At 41.5% G+C, this 21327-nt stretch overlaps 4 protein-coding genes across 5 annotated transcripts in view; 2 read left to right on the plus strand and 2 right to left on the minus strand.

Moving 5' to 3' along the window:
- The window catches only part of dok1b (docking protein 1b), a 15984-nt gene extending 13304 nt beyond the window's left edge, over positions 1–2680 (minus strand). The window contains exon 1 of the mRNA XM_035675183.1: positions 2327–2680. Coding sequence (XP_035531076.1) covers positions 2327–2383 — 57 coding nt within the window. The 5' untranslated portion in view covers positions 2384–2680. The remainder of the gene's footprint in view (positions 1–2326) is intronic.
- Positions 2681–4264: 1584 nt separating this feature from the next.
- Positions 4265–7467, plus strand: nagk (N-acetylglucosamine kinase). Its single transcript, XM_035675184.1, has 10 exons — positions 4265–4321; positions 4793–4877; positions 5083–5181; positions 5332–5473; positions 5925–6035; positions 6118–6230; positions 6362–6449; positions 6543–6640; positions 6743–6821; positions 6954–7467. Exons 1-10 carry the CDS (start codon positions 4293–4295, stop codon positions 7154–7156), a joined length of 1047 nt encoding a protein of 348 aa, XP_035531077.1. The 5' UTR covers positions 4265–4292; the 3' UTR covers positions 7157–7467.
- A 175-nt stretch (positions 7468–7642) lies between these two features.
- On the plus strand, positions 7643–13121 carry LOC118338029. Its single transcript, XM_035675185.1, has 9 exons — positions 7643–8766; positions 10252–10389; positions 10478–10561; positions 10667–10862; positions 10968–11033; positions 11228–11359; positions 11929–12031; positions 12139–12310; positions 12426–13121. Exons 1-9 carry the CDS (start codon positions 8743–8745, stop codon positions 12504–12506), a joined length of 996 nt encoding a protein of 331 aa, XP_035531078.1. The 5' UTR covers positions 7643–8742; the 3' UTR covers positions 12507–13121.
- Positions 13122–15486: 2365 nt separating this feature from the next.
- paip2b (poly(A) binding protein interacting protein 2B) overlaps positions 15487–21327 on the minus strand; it is a 12201-nt gene continuing 6360 nt past the window's right edge. For both annotated transcript variants that reach the window (XM_035675188.1, XM_035675187.1), the window contains exons 2-4: positions 19672–19838; positions 17764–17946; positions 15487–17639 (exon numbers count right to left, since the gene is read on the minus strand). In XM_035675188.1, the coding sequence (XP_035531081.1) occupies positions 17583–17639; positions 17764–17946; positions 19672–19827 (396 nt within the window). In that variant the 5' untranslated portion in view covers positions 19828–19838 and the 3' untranslated portion in view covers positions 15487–17582. The remainder of the gene's footprint in view (positions 17640–17763; positions 17947–19671; positions 19839–21327) is intronic.

Consider the following 21327-nt stretch of genomic DNA (forward strand, 5'->3'; position numbering starts at 1 on the left):
TGTTTAAATCCCAACAGCCCAATCTATAAACTCTATAATGGCCACTACTTCACACCCTCATAAAACAGCAGTCAGAAACAGAAACCAGGGTCGAATGCGGCCGCTGCACTCTTAGCTCACATTTTCCAACCATACACGTGGGAACGAGCATACAGTATAAGTGTGTGTGTGTCCACTGACAGCTCTCGTGATTGCATAATTCACCCAACAAAAACCTCACACCAGTTTCAACACTTTCAGATCAGCCGACATTCAGCTTCCTGTACTATTCTTCTCTACTCTGATGCTTTTGTATGCACTTCTGTTCTCTTCAACCGCTACTCTGCAAAGATAACGCGTTATTTTTGACAATGCGGAGATTTGGTTGGTTCACTTTCTATTGTATTTTGTACTGTTTATAAAAAGCATTGAAACTGTGTTTTGGGAGTATGAATATCTATTGTGGGGTGGTGATTTCAGGGCAGGAAACAGGGCCAGATCGTTTTGTTGATCCATGTCATATGACCAGAGAGAGACGGAGAGACAAAGACCCTCTTACAAATCTGAAAAGAGTAAATGAGTCCTTATCCAGCGGTGCTCTGAGACCAAAAGCGAGGTTGCATGGAGGCCAAGGACTGAAGCAAACACAGAGACACACCCACAAACACACACACAGGTGTTATCACTAACATTTAACTATACCCACCAGCTGTGTGGTCACAAAACTAAAATGAGTGATCATATTTAGTCAGAGGTGGCACAAAAGGGGCTCGTTGACAGTGTTTGCAATGGTGCGAACAGTTGTACTGAATATGCAGCTAAGATCGCAGTGGAAACATGTCTGCCACCTTTGTGAAAAAGTCGTGTCAACTTTCCAGCCCCACAAATCTCTGATGTTCTGGTTGTGCAGATTTTGTGAACGCGTTTGTTGTGGAAAAGTTTATTGCAACAGCTTTCATCTTGCAGCTCTAATGTAGCGAGGTGTCTGCAGCTCACATGCAATTTCTACCTCTCTGTCCTTGTTCACTTTAGTCCACAGTTTAGTTTCCTGTAATTTCTAGATTCACTGAATTTTACCACAGTGCACCAGGGTTTTACCGGCTCATGCACATGCACACTCATTCACACACAAATATGCACAGCAGGTTTACTCTGAACCACCACATCAAAACAAGGCCAGATCAGTAAAACACTGCGATAACTTCCTCTCTTTGCATCTACAGTAGGTTTGTCTTTGAAGACACTGGGCACAATGACTGGTCTGTAATTGCATCAGTATGTTGCTCTATTTATTTGCCATGACGTAAAATGCTCCTTTCTCTTTGCAACTGGGAAAAGCACAAAGTTAACGTCATTTGTGTGAATTAAAAACATGTTTAAGACTCAATGGGACACTGAATAACACATAATACTGCTAGGATAGATATATTTACCTAAAGTGACATTAACAGGCTTTAATTGTCTGATAAACATATGGCACCACTTTATCATTCATTTTTTGTCTCTAGTAACGTTTCATGTTTCATTTCTGTAAGGAGTTATAGGCTGTTTATGACAGGCAGCAGTTACCTTTAAGGCCGTGTAAAGCAATAATAAATATGATTTCAGAGTTTCTCTCACCAAAAGAAAAGTGAAAGTATAAAAGTAAATGAAAATAGGTTTCTTTAGGTTGCTTAATCATGCCTACTCGTTTCCTGTGATACTTCTATAATAGTCTGTGGAGCTTTTTATCTAGTTTTAGTGACATTAAAGAGCTTCTTCTCCTCATATCTTACTGGTTTATTATATAATATGCTATAAATATTGTTACATGTATATCCCTGTGTCTCATTCTGATGTTATATAGCATCCTCTACATGTTAAAGACTCAATGGGACACTTCCATCTCCCTGAATAACATATAATACAGCTATGAGGAGCTGTGTATCATTACCTAAACTGACTTTAACTGTCTCATAAACATATGCCACTACTTTATCATTCATATAGTCACCAATAGCATCATATTTAATTTCTATAAGGAGTTACAGACTGTTTATGACAGGCAGCAGTGACCTTTAAGTTGTTTTATCACACCTACTGTAGCTACTGGTTTCCTGTGATATTCTATAACAGTCCTACACAGACTTTTGTGTGTCTGAGAAGCTTTTTATCTAGTTTTTAGTTTAAGAGCTTCTTCTCTCCATATATTACTGGTTTATTATATTATATGCTAAATGTATTGTTACATTTGATGTTATATAGCATGCTCGACATGTTTATGATGATGTACTAGCTACAGTTATTTTTCTTTTGGGTCATTTCTGTCAACGCCACAACCGTGCTGCTAAAATATTCTTGCACTTACCTTCCCAAACTTTTGATGCTGCACATACAGTTGTCCCTCCTTGACGTGGGTGTCCATGCCCCCCAACAGTCCAGGGCCACCCTTCCTCTAGAAAGAAGAAATTTGACTTGAACTTGTCGCAGGAAAATCACTTTTTTTTTTTTTTTTTTGGGGGGTTTATTTTTCCTATATCCCCCAACAACTTCCCCTCTTCTCTGTCTCCCGCTCCCCAGCCTTTCAAACGCAGCTCCCGCTCGCTCAGGGTGTCATGGTGGAAATAAGAAAAGGTCCAAACAGTCGCTGGGTGGTCCGGACAAAGTTAACTAACGTCCAAATGTTGTCTGTGAGTCGCCTATCTGTCGCCTCTCACTCCTCCTGCAGGGCTGGACCAAAAAGCCACATTTCATAGACATCACGAAGCTTCCGTTACTGATTTCAGAATAAAGGTCTGATTAGCGAACACCAGTTCAGCGGCAGTGCTTTACTGGTATCTAATGACTCCTAAAGGTAGAGAATATTAACATGGAAACTTATTTCATGGTCAAAAAATATTTATTTAGGCCCTGGGGCAGAAATGAGTTGTGTGTTCTTATTAACCTCCATATTTTACCCACTTTCTTTCATTATGTAGGTATTAGATAGCCTTTAGTGAGCCTAGTGTTTTTGTGGTAACTTTAAAACTTTATTTAAGAATTTGCACCATGTGTTTAAACTAGATTTTAATTCAGAGGCCCTGAGCTGGTGCCAGGGCTGGACGACCAAGGGGGCAAAGGCTGCAGACCCTTGATTAATTCACATTGACTTGCACCAGGGAATGAAAGTCAGTCAAATTAGGCTATGTAAAGAATACTCTAATTAAAACTCACCGTGAGTAAGAACTCAATCATAGTTTCTGCAAACACTTTTTTTTTTATCACAAAATGATGGCGTTCTTCCACGTAAACACACCCACTGCAGAGTATATATGGAGAATTACACACTGTCCTACGTCAAGCTCTACTAATAATCTGGAAATATGATTTAGTGTCTGAGATGAACAAATCAAGAGAAGACATATAACAATCCCATTATTCCATTAGGCAGTCATTACTAACTATAAATCCTACCTCAGGGTGTGTAATTCTACTTTGTTCTGACACACCCCGTCTGTTCAAGTCTAATTATTTTGAAATGTGAATAAACTAACATCCTGTGTTGCAGTAAGCGCGCGGGGATTGACGCAGTGTGCCCTGCAGGAGGAGTGAGCAGCGCGTGGTGAGCGCACCGAGCCGCTCTTCTTCCTCTCCTCCCTCCTCCTCACTCTTGTGTAACTTCTCTCTTGGTTTCAGCTCGCACACACGCACTTTCTAATGCAAGCAGAAACTGTATGCACACCGTAAAGTGCAGGTTAACTACAGAGGGTGTTTATCTTGGCAAATAGAACAACACAGCAGGACAATGCAGCTCATAGAAAAGAGCTATTGTTACTTATGTGAACAAATATAAAGTAAAACTAAGTTATATGAACCTACTAGTACTTATACATACTTTAACTAAGGAGACACTGTAAGAAGTTGGAGCAGCCAAACAATATTAGCTTTTGTTTTTCTTTTAAAAGGAACTATGTTGGCAAAGAGAAGCTGGCCCGCAGATTAATGTGTTGCAGATGACTCCTGCTGGCTCACAAAGAAACTCAAAGTTGTCCCTGTTTTCAGCCCATAAACCAAATGTTGCTAAATCTCTTATTCTTAACACCGAGTGTGGATTTTTAGACCATGAGTCAAGACGCACAGTGTGTTTTTAATTTCCCTCAGTGCCTTACATACAGCAACATTTTACAAGTAGTATATGTTTTTCTTACAATGCACTTGAACTGTAGGTCGAGGCTGTTGTTTTCCCCTGAACACAGCTGCCACCTGCTGGTGATGAATCAGTATTGCAGGTTGGAGCTCTCGTAATATCTCGCGATATTTGCGCACTTTGACTGGACCAAAACAGGAACTGAGACATGGCATCCGTGTTCGGCGGAGTGGAGGGGTGAGAATGAGTTAAAATACACTACAAAACCTATCCAGTTTTATTTTTTTATAACTGTCAGTTAAGGCTAGTGTGTATTGCAGGCTTTGAGTCACTTTTAGTCACTTTGAGTCGTGTTTTTCGCGGTTGTCATTTGAAGTTTAGGGTACAAGCTTGTACTGAGAGAGTGTACTGATTTTGACTACACTGGTCTTTTGACTTTGTGTGTGTGTGTGTGTGTGTGTGTGTGTGTCTCGTGTCCTTCCTCTCACTCCCCCGATTTTGGTGGGGGCACTTTAGTTGGACATTTTAGAGCACCTTTATGTTTGTAAATATGAATGTATATGTGTAAAATGTAAGCTTTTTTACTCTTCAAGACATCGATTATGTGTCTCCTCACTGCCTCACCTGTGAGTTTGTATATCACAGCAAACACATGATCTGTTTATGTTGGTGTTGGGGTACTTTATGCATGCGTTTCTGTTTCTGCAGTGGAGGGACCAGCTCCAGAGCGTTGCTGGTGGCAGCAGATGGGAAGATCCTGGCAGAGACAGAGGGACCGTCCACTAACCACTGGGTGAGCTGAAACAGGGGTGGAGGTAGTTTGAGTTGGAGAAGTGGAGAAATGTAGGAAACCCAAGTAAGGATGGCAGGGAGGAGAAAGTGGATGAATACGGCGTATTTGGGGGGTTTACTAAATGCAGTAGGCAGAGAATTGAATCATTTTTTCCCCTTTTGAAATCAAAACAAATGCCAATATGTGTGTCTGTATGTGTACACAGTTGGTTGGGGTGGACAAATGTATCGAAGGCATCAACGACATGATCCAGAGAGCCAAGAGGGAGGCAGGGCTGGATCCAAACACGCCGCTATGCTCACTGGTCAGTCAAATGCCCATACACTTTAGCTGACTTCCAAGTGAAGGTATTTGATGGAGAAATAAGTGCCAAGAAGATCATTTAAACACGGTTTCTCTTGTGGTGTGTGGTGGTGTGTGTGTGGGTGTGTGTGTGTGTGTGTTGTGCGTGCAGGGAATGTCTCTGAGTGGAGGGGAGCAGAAGGACGCCATCGACAATCTGGTCGCTCAGATGAAGAAGCGATTCCCCACTCTCAGCCAGCACTACTTCATCACCACCGATGCCATTGGCGCCATGGCGACCGCCAGTGACCGTGGTAACTAGTCTTTTTCTATTTTGTCACTCCTCAGCACAAGATTACATCCATTTTTACCATATAGATTTTGCATAAAATGTATTAAAATATCAGATATTACATTCCATACATTTTCATAGGATATGAATTTGCACCTCAGGGTGTTAGAAGGAGTAATTGTTAGTAAATGAATTGTATTGTAGATGAACTTACACTGTAGCTACTTTTGTATCTTCTTCATTAATATCTGAAAGATAGTTAAAGACAGACAGTTAGACAGTTACAGATACAGCTGAAATCATGACTATAAAATGTTGCAACAGGGCGAGGCTTGATACTTTACCCCCTTTGGGTGTAGCTGTATTAAAGTGATATCATATATATTGCGTCTTTCCAAACTTTATTGCTCAATGAGATCAGCGCAGTCATCGTTATCATCAAATAATACAACTCAGCTCGGTTTTCTCTGTAGGAGGTGTAGTGGTGATATCAGGGACCGGCTCTAACTGCAAGTTGGTCAATCCCGATGGCCCACCGGTCGGCTGTGGAGGCTGGGGTCACATGATGGGTGATGAGGGATCAGGTAACCATGGCGATATGTGTATGAATCATTTATAGCTTTATTGACTGGACCAAGCTCTTCAGGCTTTCTTTGTATCTCTCAGCATTCTGGATGGCTCATTTGGCGGTGAAGACGGTGTTCGATGCCAAAGACAACCTGGTCGCTCCTCCTCATGACGTTACACATGTCAGGAAAGCCATGGAGGAATACTTCCAGGTCAGATTGTAACAGCAGTGAACTCGAATCACAGTTGAGAGTCATCTTATTTATGGAAATCACGTCTCTCTCTTCTGATGTACTATGTGGTGTCAGATGCATATATGTAAAACATGTACATACTACCCCAGGTGACAGATCTGATGGGCATGCTGCCGCACCTCTACAGGAACTTCCAGAAGTCCCACTTTGCCGGTTTCTGCAAGAAGCTGGCTGAAGGTAGGCGGCGCATCACTTCCTGCTTTAGGAAACAAATTTAAAAGAATAGAGTGGAAGGTCCAATGAAAAGAAATCTCTGTCTGTGTGTTAAAGGTGCAGAAGCAGGCGATCCTCTCTGTCAGTATGTGTTCACTCAGGGTGGGAAAGTCCTGGCAAAACATATAGAAGCAGTCTTACCTGCAGCACAAGAGGTGCACACACACACACATACTGTATACTGCGCTTTCACTTATCTGCTCAAAACATTGACTGCATGAATTTCTTGCAATGTCTTCCTCTGTCCGTCCTGACAGCCTCTGTTAAGTAATGACCTCGGCCTGCCCATCCTGTGTGAGGGCACAGTGTGGAAGAGCTGGGAGCTTCTGAAGCCAGGTCAGTGTCCCTCAAATCAAGAAAACCTATTATCATTGTTACACTGAAATAAAATGAGGTGGAGCAGTTGAAGTTCAGCTAAATCTGAATTTTTTTTTCTCTTTGTTTCTGCTTGTCTCTGTCTTTGACCAGGGTTCACTGAGGTGTTGGATAAAGTGGCATCATCTGACAAGTTCAAGGGTCGTTTCCATGGGTACAGCCTCCTGACTTTGCGGCACTCTTCAGCCCTCGGCGGCGCTAGTCTGGGGGCTCAGAGTATGGGCGCCTCCATAACTATGGATTACACAGCCAATGCCAACGTCTTCTACCGACACACTTTCAACAGCAGCCAGTGAGAGTTCAGCTGCATCCTGTCCATCTCAACCAATCAGCTAAAGGGAGAACGCATTGGCCTGTACATGAATATAAGCATCCTCACTAATAACATTTACTATAATGATAATAATGATTATGTGTGGTATAGCACTTGATTTGAACTGAAGATACCGATACTGTGGTTGGAAATCTAATTTTTTTTCCAGCTGCATAGCGGCTATTGTGACAGTGGAATTGATATTACTTTAATTTTATTCTCATTGCAAATCTTTGCACCTCTACAACACTTGTTTACATCTGAGATTTATAATAAAAATACTGTTAACTTGAAGGGTTGATCCCTGAGATAACTGAAGTTCTATCTAAGCTGTGATGATCACTGTTTATTTAGTATTCAGTTATTATAGGCAGAGAAATCACACTTTCTTCTACATCATTAGCATTTTGCTCTTTTGTTTTTTGCTAATAGATGGTGCTATTACACTGCCTTTCTTTGTGTGACGGACAAATCACAGTGTCTGCATTTAATAATGCAATAACTAACAAGAAGCACATATTCTTATGGCTCCACATGTACTGAGATGTTCCATAATGCTTCTAGTCTTTTTTCACAACACAGTTCTTTTCCTGTTCTCAGTTTATGTTATAGATTTTGTAACTTTGACACAGTGGGCTCTGTTTTCAGATCACAGACCACTGCGCCCTGCCTAGTGCTTTTTGGTACACTTTTGAGAATTTTGTGGGCAGGCACGCATAATACACCTGTGGCACTCTTGGTTACGGGGTGGGATCAGAGTATACATGATCATGCATTATAGGCTGTGACAATTATCACACTTCAATCCCATTTAAACATCATGATATTTAAACTGTTGGGAATCCTAGGAGGAAACGTCCTGTTGTCTGGGACCTGCAGAGTGCAGTCGAGATCAGGGGCGGCTCAAGAGAAGTATTGATGGGGTGGCCAGAGACTTTTAAGTGTTAGCAGAAAATATTTGCTGAATTAATTGCTAACATTAACATATATCAAAATCTGCTTGGAAAAGCCCCCAAATGACGATATTTCACCTTAAAAATATTACATTATTGTGACACAGTAGTGTGTCATTGAATAGAAAGTGGCATTAGAAATCAATAAATTTGTACCCCAGGAAAATACCAGTTTAACGGTGCAACACAAAAATAGAGCCCATGATGTTTACAGCCAGTCAAATTTGATATAAACATGTTTATATGCTATAAGGATGTCACAGCTTTGGTCAAAAAGAAGGAGAAAGCTGTCATATTTCTTTTCAAGTTGTCAGAGTTCTGTATCTGTAACGAGTTTACTGTTTGACTCAGTTCTCTGCACACTGGCCATGTCACATTGCTCCATAGACTGTCTACTGAACCAGTATTACTGTATGAATTTCCTGGCTTGCACATAAACTGGAGTAAAGGCAGAAGAAGTAGCCTAGCAGCCACAGTCAATAGAATAAATACAATTAAAAACAGTAGCAGTAACATTCCACCGGCTTCCACTGACTCCTCAGCTCAGCTCAGCTCAGCTTCGCTGCTGTGATGATGCACTGATTACTCTACCAAAGAGGAATCAAAATATCATCAGATGATTCTGTCTCAACATGAGAAGGTAAATACTCTGAGGTATAAGCAACTTGACTTGTCTTTTGGTCATTTTCTGTCTTAATTGAATTATTCATTAGTGTGCCTCATTTTTTGTTTTTCCTAGTTTGTTTTGAATTGAAATAGAGGTTAAAAAAATTCTGAAAAATAAAACCCAACACATCACTCCTACAGCTATTAATACCACTACACACAGTTGTATCTCTCTTATACATGGAGTCTGCAGCCTCAAGGCAAACCTGTCATCCTCCGCAGACTGCACCACTATACGTCAGGCAGCATTACTGTTAATTGTGTTACAAAACTCAAATCTCAGCACATACCAACTTTTTTCTCTTATTTTCATTTTATTTCAACAAAAAAGCTGTTGATTCAATTTTAGTTACTATGATGCATTCGTACAGTATTTGCAGAACAAAATACACTACTATAAAAATGCAAAAACAAAAAAAATGTCAATTTTTTTCCCACTAATGATGCAATGACTAGACATTATTTTAAATCTGCAATAACTGATATTTGGCCACTTGGGGGTAGCAGAAACAAGATGGGAACACAAAACCAATATACAGATTTAACCTTCAGGCAAATTCATTAACAAACAGTTTATACACATCCAGCACTAAGAGAGCAACTTTATCATTCATGTGGAGTCATGCTTCTGCCCACCTGACAAATATTCACTCAACTTTGAGCTGTTTTCAATCTCAAACTCAGAAATATCTGCTGTTAAGTTGTTAAATGCTCCACTATGTTTACCAGCTAGCTAGTTGCTAACTCTGTGTAACACTACACCATTTGGCGCTTGTCTGGTAGCGGTCTACTTTTGGAGACTTTTATTCCCCAATAGTAGCTGCCTGCTACGACCGAAAACAACATAATGACAACAACAGGCCCCAAAAATAAACTACTTACATTAAATAAGACAAAAACATTTTTGGAGCTAAAGAGAAGTGCAGAGTCGTGTGATATGCTATTTCTTTGTAGCATAATGCTACTAGCTAGTGACCCATTACCCCCTTTAAGTGAGATTATGCAGTTTACAGCACATTTTGCTAACAAAGATGGAATTTATCTGTAAATAAAGTATTTAATCAAATACAAGGTACCTGTACCATACTTTACTCAAGTCACTCATTTTTTTGCTACTTTACTAAAATTCTGTGTGAAATGTACTTTTAAATCCAATAACATGTAAAAGTAAAAGACGAGCCATTTTCTTTCAGAATTATTTTTACTGTTGATACTTAAACTACATGTTAATACTTTTGATTCAAGATTTCCACTCATAATGGAATCTTTTTACATTGTAATGCTGTTCTTACTTCAACCACTGTTTAAGTATTCAGACCAAAGCTGTGTTTGGTCAAACCACTGTCGCTGACACTGTGAGGTGTGAATGCTGTCTGTGCTGACCTACAGTACTGTATATGTCCATCCTCACACACACCTGTCAGGTAACACTGTCACAACGCATGTTTTCCCCTTTCAGGCTGTGGAGCCTTGGGATAGATTTGTGACCACTTATGGCAGTGACTATCAACCCCTCAGTCAGTGCCACCTACAGGTCAACCAGCTGAAGCCCAGAACTGAAGCTAAAGCTGCTCCTGCATGTATCGACACACCTCAGGTTGGATGGATTAATGGATGGAGAGACAGACTGATTAACTGACTGATTGATGGCCAGATAGACTCACTGTCGTGTGTTGTTTTCATAGACTAACTGTGAAACCTGGCCTATATTTCATCAATACTATTACAAGACAACTAACAGCATCTATGGCTCGAGTGGCTGGTTACAGGTGACCCACAACAACACACACTCACACCAGTTCAGAATAATATAAACGAGCTTTCTGTTACCAGTACCACCACCGCCCTCACTCTTTCTGTACTCTTTCTCTCAGCCTCCCTCTTGTTCCCTCTTCCCTGCCATCTTGACTCCATTTGGCACCCTCGCGCCTTCCTTTTCCGAGGCGTCGGGGGTTGTTGGCTCCGCCCTGACGGAGGGCAGGACACAGGAAGTGGGGGTTCCCAGTGAAACTAGGCCTTTACTTGGTGAAGAGGAGAAAGGTCAGCTGTACTATGTTTTTGGTGGAAAGGGTAAGGAACTCTCTTTATCTGTCTGAAATACACTCATAACACACATACAGACACATTGAAGCTGGCAGCTACGTTGGTACTCAGGCCATTTTCTTGTATTGACAGTAAATGTGTTGGAGCAGCAGGAGACAAAGGAGCCACAGCCAAAGTTTGGTGTTCTCTACGAGGAAGGTTAGATGGCTGTTTTTACTTCAGGAGTGTTGATTAGATTCATCCAGTCATTTTTCATTTAAGCTGCAAAGTTCAACAAGGAAACCTTTTTAAAGTACTTTTGGCTTGTGGTCTCAAGTTCACTGTTTATCCCATGTTTAACCCAAACTATAAGACATTTAATTATCCCTGATCCTTGATTTGTGCTCTTTTAGGTATGATTTTGTTGACATCTCATGTCAGTCCGGCCTGCTATGAAGACTTACTTAGATCTGTCTGCAGAGAAGCCAGGCTGCAGCACCTGCTCCACCTCCCTGTGGCCTTCAGTCCAATTATCACAATCACAGGTAGAACAACTCTCTGTGTGTCACACACACAGAAACACACCTAACCCATGATGAATAACATGTGCCCTTTTGCAATAACATAAAAGAAAAATACTTTTTTGTGAGGTGACGAGGCCATGTCATTTCACTAGATAGTAAGATGGTAAAGACCAGGCAAAATATTGGGTAACGTTTACTTAAGTAATTATATAATATCTGAAAATAATAACAAAACATCCTAACAAATGACTGCCAGTATAAAGAACAAGAGTCTACAGCCATGCTGGCAGCTCTCAGTAGCTTAAGCTAAATGGTCATAAACCAAATTATTGGACAAATTAAAGTTTTGACCTGATGATGGTGCTAGAGGGAAAGTTAAGGGAAGTTATTACAATTGATCCTGAAGGCGACATGGAGTATGCGTAATGGCATGGTAATCAGTCCCATAGCTGTTGACACATTTCATCCCAATATTGATCTATTAACCTGTAAGTAGTAGCACCTCAATACAATTGGTGAAGTGCAAGTAAACTGTACTTAAGTACAGTATTTTAATAAATGCACTTTATTTAATTCCCACTTCTGATTAGATGCTGAAAATTGGGATGACAGCGGCCACTTGAGGGGCTTTAGACCGGCTATTGGTCTGAGAGACAGCGCCTTCCTTCAGCCTACTTCCAGGCAGTCCAGTTGGTAAGCCACAGACACATTTTTCTTTCTTTTACTTTCTTCTCACATATCCCTCCTGTACCCTATGTGTTGCTTTCTGACACTTTGTCTTCTTTCCCCCACGCTCTCAGCTATGCATGGAAAACTGAGTGCCCTAATAGTTGCTTTAAGATGCAGGCCATCCCTCCTGGCATCCCTAGTGGCAGCACGCTACCTCTGGCCCATGTGCCGCCGACTGACTGCTGCACGGAGCCCAGCAGGAATCCGTGGTTGACAGAGTACCAAGCCAGCTACAGTGCTGAGGTAAGGAGAGAGAAGAGAGGTCGACTGTGTGACTGTGTGACTGTGTGTGTGTGTGTGTGTGTGTGTGCGCAATCATCACTAAACTATATTTATTGGCTTGTGTGTCTCCTCCTAGTGGGGCAAGCCTAAGATCCAGCAGAGTGACCTTCACCATCATCATACTCTTCGTCACCAGATACTTTATCCTTCTCTCTGAATCTTAACTTTTGTCTCAATACACAACAAATTAAAACAAACATTGTTTGTGTTTTGATGAACCAGTTTAAAGCGCCGCATGTCAGCATTAAATGATAAAATGTGCTGCTCCCCTTTCCAACTGCCCGCTCTCTTTAGGCCACATATTAAAAATCCTTCCTAACTGACGCTGCGGTCAAGACTTGTGCCTGTGATTCTCAGTTATCCAGCCTCAGGATACAGAAGCTCAGGATGAGTCATAACACAGCAGTAAACCATGTGCTGGCAGGCACCCAAAGGAGACAGTGAAATGTGTGTGCTTGTTGTGCAGCGGTGGATAAGTACTTCACTTCTATTTACTGAGTAAAAATACCACAATGTAGAAATACTTTGTTACAAGTAAAAGTTCTGCTTTCAAATATGTACTCAAGTAAAAGTACAGAAGTGTTGCAGTATGCAGAATAGTCCCTTCCTGAGGGTTATATTATTATACTATATATATTCATTAGTTATTAGATTATTAATATTCATGCATTAAGGTGTACATATTTTAATATTGTTGCTAGTTTAGGTGGAGTTAATGGTGACTGTAAAGGTTGTGTAGTTTCATCTTAATGCATCATATTTCATAGGTTGATCAGATGATTTGTTTACAAAATATTATTTTCTGTAAGAAAGTCTCTTGTCTTTCACATATACTTTTGAAATTTAAAACATTTACTCATTAATATGTGACTTTTTCAACAATTTAACACTGGGTCAAATGTGTAACAAGGGCTCAGAGTTGTGAAAAGTGATTCATGGTAGTCTCTGATCAAGCTTCGAGCATATTGTGATAAATGTGATTCACAACAATAACATGACCATTTAAACAAGGGAGACAAGGTTTTTAGTAGACTCCACATTGAACAGGTCAGATCCCGGCAGGAGGGTCTGGCTTTTTAACACTGTCTTGCTGGCTGGTGTCTTAGCTGCTATAAAGAGTAGCCAGCCCAACACAAATAACATCATAGCCACAGCCACACCAATAACCACAGCAACTGCTACAACCAAAGCCACAGCAAAGGACACGCCCACCACAGTGGCTACAGTTGGAGTTTAGCTTTACGCCGTAATTGTCCTCATGAGATTAACACATAAATATCAGAAGTGGCTTTTTTTAGACTGTGCATAACCACACCAACATGTTAGAGTCCAGTTTGACTCATTGTTACAAATCGGTGTCATGAAATCAGGCTAGGACATTACATCGATGTCGACATGACAGAGGTTCAGTTGCATGACGTGTCCTCCTGGACGCCTGCCTCTGGAGGTCATCTTCTAATCACTAGCATTACAGTCAGAATCTTCGTTTAGGGAGATCAGCGCTGCTCTCATCTGTGGAGGTTTCCACCTTCTTCCTCTTTTTCTGAGGCTCCTCCTGTTCCACCCTCTCCTTTTCCACAAGGGGGAAGTAGCACTACACTGACAGTATCATCAATATCATCTTCAATGTAGTCAGAGTCCTTGAAAGAGACCTTCAGAAAAAAATGTCTTAAGCATGTTTATGTTATTCACTCTTCTTTTGCTTCAGTGGCTACTGAGATTTGGAGCTTTCTTAACACTGCGCTCTAAGTTCACATATTCGGAGATGAATTACTCAGCACTACGTTCAAACCTGCAGAGATGTGCTCTGGCCCCAGTTTAAGGTCCACATTCATTGAATACTTCTCTCTTCTTAGATTTTTCATTCCTTCAGATGAAGGCTAATGTTGTTTGGTTGGTTTAAAACACAGCAATCTCACCACAAGGTCCATTTAGGAGCTGTTCTGGAGCTTTTGATCATATCACAAGATATTCCACAGCAGGTGGATTTTGGACAGTTATCTAAATATACAGAGAAATGGGCCTTTAAACATCTAATGTACATTTGAAGAACGCCTTGTGATTGCTTTGTCGACTGCTGTTCAAGAGTGAACCTTCAATGTCAAGATTATAATAATGACTGAGGATGAGGATAAAAAGTGATTGTTGCAACCTGCTGTGCTTTATGTTGGATTGCCAACTGTTATAGAAGTATTGCAGATAATAAGGTTGGGAAGTAACATGAGTTGTACAGGGTGAAGATGAAAATAAAGTAAAATGTGTATGTTGGCACGTCCAGCTGGAGAGGTTCAAGTCATTATGGTGTACTAGAATATCACTAAACCAGTGATTACTGTGTTCTTGGCGCTCACTCATATACTCAAATCTTTGGGGCCTTTGTTCTTGAGAGCTAACTGAGCCTAATGACAAGAGAGTAAGGAGAGGCCTCATTAAATGTTGAAAGTTAACCTATACACATTGTTTCTATTCTTTCTGAATATAACACAGGGATCGACCCAAAACTTTTCATGAAAACTGAACTGGTAAGTTTATTCACAATAAGCTCAGTTTTATTATTTCTACTTGTGTTCTTCTTTTTAACCCTCGGTGAATTATTGTAATTCGGCAGCTCAGCCAGCATACAACATTAATGCTATTTTTATAATTGTTATAGCCGTGCCAATATCTTCATTAGGAAGTATCCGACTAATGTGTGAGATTAGAGATAGATTTTTTTTAATGCTGAATCCATCTTAGAATTGGATTATTTATTTTCATGTGTGACACAATCCGGTTACATTTATAGTTTGTCATTAAAGACATTCCCATCAGTCACAGCTGTTTGTTTAGCACTGATTAGCAAATATTAGCATGCTAATATGCCATGGTAAGAACACGGTAAACAAAGGCCTGCTAAACATCAGCATGTTAGCATGCGGACGTTAGCGTTTAGCTCAAAGTTTGTATGTAGCCATCTGCTGGTCCGACTGACTGGGTAAGAAGTCCTCAATTAATTGTTAGAATAACTTAAATTGTGTGTGTATTAGAAGAACTCTGTCTTTATTAATATTACATTTACAAACATCAAACTATATGGTTTCATCAGGGTTCCTGTCCAGCATGCAGCAAAATATAACAAAAGACTAAGAAAGGGGCAATTGTCTTTAACATCTTTATTCATCTTTTTTCATTATTTTTATTTGTATTGAAATTCATACTCTGTGTCTTCTGGACCTTTTTTTATTTTAAACGGCTTCTGTTATCTAACTCATCTAAACAAAATCACCAAAAATGATTTCATGTTGTACAATCCACCTGGCGGACATTCCTATTGGCTTCACCAGGGTGCCACTCGACAGCTGTGGTCCAACACTGTGTGAGGAAGTTCCATTTTAACCACGTTTCTACTGCACACTTTAAGGACACACTTGAGTACTTGTTGGTCTGAAAATCAGAAAGCAACATGGATGTAAAGAAGTGCTTTCACCCATCAGATACTTCTTAATCCAATGAAGTACAAGTACTCCAAGTGTCTACTTAACACTAACACAGTAAAATACACAAGGCATTATTATCACTGTTAATACCACAAATGAACAGTGGCATGAAGAAGATTAAAGTTCACGTCACAAGATTTTCCCTTATGACAATACTGCTTCTGCATTTTGGAGCCAAGACGGCTGAGAACTAGAAAAACGGACTCAGTAACTCAAGATTACCATTGATAAGAATCTGGGTTTCCTAAAAAGCATCTTCACATATACAACGTTTTCCTATTGGCTCACAACTTAACGGAGATTAAACTTGGACTACGGGGCGATGCTTCAGGGAAAGCCAGACCACAACCAAGATGTATGGTTAAAAAGAAGAACTTCCTCAAAAGAAGTCAACCTACAAAGAGAAGAACAGCGAGGAGGCCATATTGTCAGACATGTTCCATACGGCTTTTTTTCCTGATGGGCCATGACAATAATGCCCCCTCACGTTTCCCCCTGCAAACAGGACTGAATGGACACCACAGGTTACTGTACCCAGTAGACACAAAATGCCTCATCCTCAAAACATGAAGGGGGAAAAAAAAAAAAAAACGAGGAGGAGAGGCTATTTGAAAACCTGATTTGGATATGGACACTTGATCTGATGCTGGACAAACCATGTTGTTCCGGCAGAAGGAGGCAGTGGCATTGTTCCAGACCAAATACTCCCCTGTAACAAGGTTGTTCACTACACCCCATAAATCAAAATTGAACTAAAGGATGATGAACAAAGAAAGACGATAACTGAGTTGTTTTTTTTTTTTTTTTTTAAGGTTCAAAAAGCTCCGACCTTCCCTCTATAATAACATTTTTTTCTTGCTAAACTCGACTTAATGTGCGATTGGGAAACTCACACCTCAGCTCTAATAGTCTGGACAAAAGATAAGCATGGACTTCCACATAAATTGGGAAAATAATTTCTTATCCATGATTACACCTGTCCATGTCTGTTAACATCACTTCAAAAAACAAGCGTGCAGGGAGGGTGGGGTTTGTATTTGGTTTGGAACGGAGCCGCTGCAGATAAGAACCCACATTTCTAGATGAGCAAGAGCCATGATGTCACAGGGAGATTGTGACATCACAGGAGCAAACGTTAGCGGGTCCGACTGACCGTGGTGACGCTACAGAGCAGCGGCAGAAACCCATCATGTCCCCTGAGATTTTAGTCGTTCTCTAGCCTCACTGTCATGGAAACCCTCGACCTACTGGTGATGTTACTTATTCAAATTTGACAGCACACAAATTAACAAGTACGTGAAGTAATCTTTCAAGTTTATTCAATGTTTTGGATTGAAGTTTTGTCCTGGCATCACTCCTTGGTAGCTGCCTCAGTTCCAAGGGGACATCAATGAGATCTGCATACTCTGTAAACATCAACAGTGTCATCTGAAATGTAATGATGAGCTAGCGCCCGCAGTAGGGCGGTGCTGGTTTTACACCCATCCCCCACCCCTGTTCCCAATGTCCCTCAGTTTACAAGAAACAAACAGGAAATAAAAAGATTAAAGAAACGAAAAAGAAAAGAAAAAGAAATCCCCCCACCCCCCAACTGGGCCTGCCAGCACGCCACTGACTTCAAGTGTGTAGATGTGTGTGTGCATGCGTGTGTGTGGGAATCAGTGTGTGCGCGGTCGAGGCCGCCAGAGTCTCTGAGAATATGTGAGGACTGGTGTGTGTGTGTGCGTGTGGAGGCTCCATGGGGGTGAGGGGGACTCCTAGTATTTCTTCCCCGGGACAAACTCCTTCGCTTCGGGATTCAAGATGCTCTTCCTCTGCAAAAAAAGACAAAATAAAAAACGGTAAGAACATGTTCTGTTTAATCTAAACTCTTGACTGTTTATGAGCAACTTCTAAGTAAGCTTAGAAAAAAAGGAATCTGATGCATCTCTGACTCACCGCCACTTCCTCCAGGTTGCCGTGGTGATCGTTGACAGACAGGCCGTTGAGCTGCTGCTGCAGCTGCCCCACCCCCTGGTTGTTGAGGTCACGTGAAGGGATGAACCAATCCTGGTCCTCCTCCTCCAGCATTTCCTGGAAGCAGCGCTCCAAGAACTCCTGCTCCAACAGCTCCTCTTCCACCTGGGTGACAAGGGTGAGGATAAAGAGGAAAAGATGAGCGACATAAAAGCAGAGACATGGGGGGGGGTGTACAGGAGGAGGAATATATGAGATTATTTGCATGACAAATAGGTGGAAGGTTTCTCAGTAATGTGGGGTCATTATGCGTTTGCATAACTCATCCAGCTAAGCAAGAGAAAGAGACTTTAGGAGGTTGGATATAAAGAGCTGAAAGGGGGAATGAATATTGGAAGACGATGGATTTGAAAGAAGAAAATATGCCAGGCAGAGAAACAATTCTACATATATAATTATTAGTCATATAGCGAAAGTGACTAAGATAGGGTCCAAATAACCTCTGTTGCACAAGGAAGAAAAACATTCATCACGGAATAGGGGAAATGACACGAGTGAGTGTGTGTGTGTGTGTGGCAGATAAACAGGTGTGGTCAATTGTGGATGGTTATCAGTCATCAGCTGCCGTGAGAACCTGAGTCAGGTGTCGAGGAAAAGACGAAGGAGGGCGGAGGGAAAGCCAAATAATATGGCAGACAGATTACAGGAGAGCTTCAGTGAGCGTAGGGAGGGTTGGGTTAGACAAGACTGGTCAAATTCAGGGCCAAATTTATAAAATAAATTCGGATTTATCCGAGCAACCTGGCAAAGAGCACAATCTGAAGGTCGCTATCTAGGAAAGCAGGTGCAGGAGGGAGGGGTGTTAACATGTACGTACACTTTAACACTTCAACACCAGTTCTGCTTTAATAAAAATGCGAGAGGCTGTGTTATGTAGGCATGTTGCTGCAGGTTCTAGCGAGAAGATGAAATATGATCCGAGGAGGAGGAGGGGAGCAGGGCCCCAACAATGAACAGCAATATCCCCAGTTCAACTCTGTCCAGAGACCTTTGTTGCATGTTGTTCCCTATCCCTCTCCTTACTCCTTGTCATCTCTATTGATTTCTCTCAAGTAAAAAAAAGGGACAAAGTGCCCAAAATAATAAACTAAAAGTCCAACTTTAGTAACAGTTCCATGAGTTTGAAGGCTTATCAGAAGCCAAAACACTAAAGCCCTGTACAGTGGGTTACAATACCAAATATCCAGACCAATACTGGATTTTAGAGGCAGACACAAATAAACCAGCTATAATTTTTCTGTGAACACAAAATAAAGATCTATTAAATGTGTTTTTTTAGCAGTGGCCGAATACGTATGTGCTACATTTTACAGTAAAGTCAGTGCTCTCTGATGCACATACCGAGTAATGGACACACCGTTCCGAATTGACCTTAAACACACCGTTGGCATATCTTGATTGGCCAACACAATCAGATGACGTTGCGTGGTGTTGCAGCAAAGGTTGAGCCAGGTGCAACATTTTTTTGCCGGGACAAAGCGTCCGCATCAACACAGTGAAAGGAATGAGGAGACGACAGGAGGACAGTGCTGACGTTGGTCTGAGCTCAACCTTAAAAATGGATTGAACTGATTAAACCAATTATTCCCCACAGCTTCATCATCCAAGATGATATTGACTTTGAGGAAGATGATTGGGGGGGCGTGAGAGACAGGGTGCGTGTCGGGGGAACGGATAGACAAAATGAGACCACGGCCAAATAAAGACACGGAATGAGATTAGAAAGAGACTGCGAAGGATGAAGGCGTTCTCAATCTCTAACATCAGTTGGAGCACGAGGGTTGAACGTGTCCATCATGTGCTTTATATCAGTATAAAGTATGACCACACCTGTCTGTTATACTCTTCTTCATTCTCCATCCACATGTACTCGGCGAATGGGTTGGCGTCATTGCCCTCTCCTCCGTGCCCATTGGCCACCGGCTCCTTGCCCTCCTTGCCCGGAGCTCCACCTCCCGGTGTCTTGGCCACCTCTGGACCGCTCATCTCAGCCGGCTCTGCACGAGAAAGGTACATGAAGGGAACAGTTAGAGGACTGGTCACAACGTAAAAACAGCAACACAAGAACTCTGGATTTATTCAGACTTCAGCTCAAACCTCCATCGTGGTAAAGTATACCGACAAAGACGAGCCCCCCCGCCACCAAAAAACAACTTCATCATTTTCTTCCATCTTTCTGAAGGCAGATAACGTCTCCTATTCATTAGCCCACAGCTGGGTCTTATTGGCTGTTAAACTGACATTATCTCATCTGAATCAAGGCTCCGATGTTTCAGCCCAGGACCCAAATTGAACAAATTAGCAGCATCTCAATTACATTTTAGCTGCAGCTGGAAAACTGCTCCCACGAGCAGAAAAGTCTTCACCGAGTCTCACTGCTCATGAACAATAAAACCGCTGAAGAACAATCTTCCATATCTCATGATCTGAATGAGAAACAGGCTGAAAAGCAGCTGGGACTGATCTGCTCTCCAAAACTGCTCTGTGAGATCTAAAAATGTTCTTACTGCAAAGTAAACACCCAAATGAGTCTGAAGGCTTAATAGAGTCGTTGACATTTTACGGCCGCAATCAATAGTTTTCCAGGTTGGTGAATGGCAGCGCTGCGGTAAAAGGCCACAGTATTATTATTAACAAGAGAGAAAAAACACACAGGCTTAGACTGACATCATGAAGACATGCAGCAACATTTACAGGCAAACAACCGCCCAGAGTGTTAAATCGTCTCGGTTGCGCTAATAAAAAAGAAAATACAACAACTTCCTCATTTCCATAGAAAGTTTAGCTTCAGTGAGTGGAGCAAAACAAATGAGTGAAGGAAGATTTCAATCTGAGTCGAGGGCGGCAAAACCAGGAAATGTAACGGACAGGGAAAGCACACGTTAGAGCAGCATTAGTAGAAAGTCAGTGAGTCATTGTACATGTAGGTGCTGCATGTTGCAAGGCACAGGCAGCAGGTATAACGCACATCTGCCCTGCTGCTTTCAGGTGACTCAGATTTATTAAAAAGAAATCAAACCGTTTCACACAGTGAAGAATAAACTCAGTTCAGTACAGGCGCTTTACTGGCATTCTTGCCACAGTGGCTTTAAATGAGTGCTTTTGATATTGAGCATTAGGGGTCAGGTTGGAGAGCAATTTTGAGAGTGCTTAGTGTTATTTGGTGTATATTCTGTACACAATGATCTGCTGAGCGAGAGCAAACCTGGTGATCAGCTATTAGAGTACAAAAAGAGGCAGTGAGTCGTGTAAGGAACGTCCATCCTAATGCACTCCAACGAGAGTTAACACTGACGTTTACAATAACATATCACAAGTAAACTACTTTTAATCCCCATAAAACAGCGAGTATTTGTGCATCCATACTCCGGTGACAGACACACAGCTCTGATGATAAATGCCCAATATAATGACATAATCCTCAGACTGCCAGCCAGCTCCAACAGACTTGTCGTGATTCAACTGCGGCCTCGCAGTGGGGAGAAA

The sequence above is a fragment of the Morone saxatilis genome, unplaced genomic scaffold, assembly GCF_004916995.1.
Source record: "Morone saxatilis isolate NCDOM2014 unplaced genomic scaffold, NCSU_SB_2.0 Contig4, whole genome shotgun sequence".
NCBI lineage: Eukaryota > Metazoa > Chordata > Actinopteri > Moronidae > Morone > Morone saxatilis.

Bases quoted from the DNA above. Each gene is read 5' to 3' on its own strand.
- nagk (XM_035675184.1), top strand. From the start codon at position 4,293: ATGGCATCCGTGTTCGGCGGAGTGGAGGG. The intron at 6,231-6,361 runs GTCAGATTGTAA...ATACTACCCCAG, and splicing joins CCATGGAGGAATACTTCCAG to GTGACAGATCTGATGGGCAT. The intron at 6,641-6,742 runs GTGCACACACAC...CCGTCCTGACAG, and splicing joins TCTTACCTGCAGCACAAGAG to CCTCTGTTAAGTAATGACCT.
- LOC118338029 (XM_035675185.1), top strand. From the start codon at position 8,743: ATGATTCTGTCTCAACATGAGAAG. The intron at 10,390-10,477 runs GTTGGATGGATT...TTGTTTTCATAG, and splicing joins CATGTATCGACACACCTCAG to ACTAACTGTGAAACCTGGCC. The intron at 11,034-11,227 runs GTTAGATGGCTG...GTGCTCTTTTAG, and splicing joins TGGTGTTCTCTACGAGGAAG to GTATGATTTTGTTGACATCT.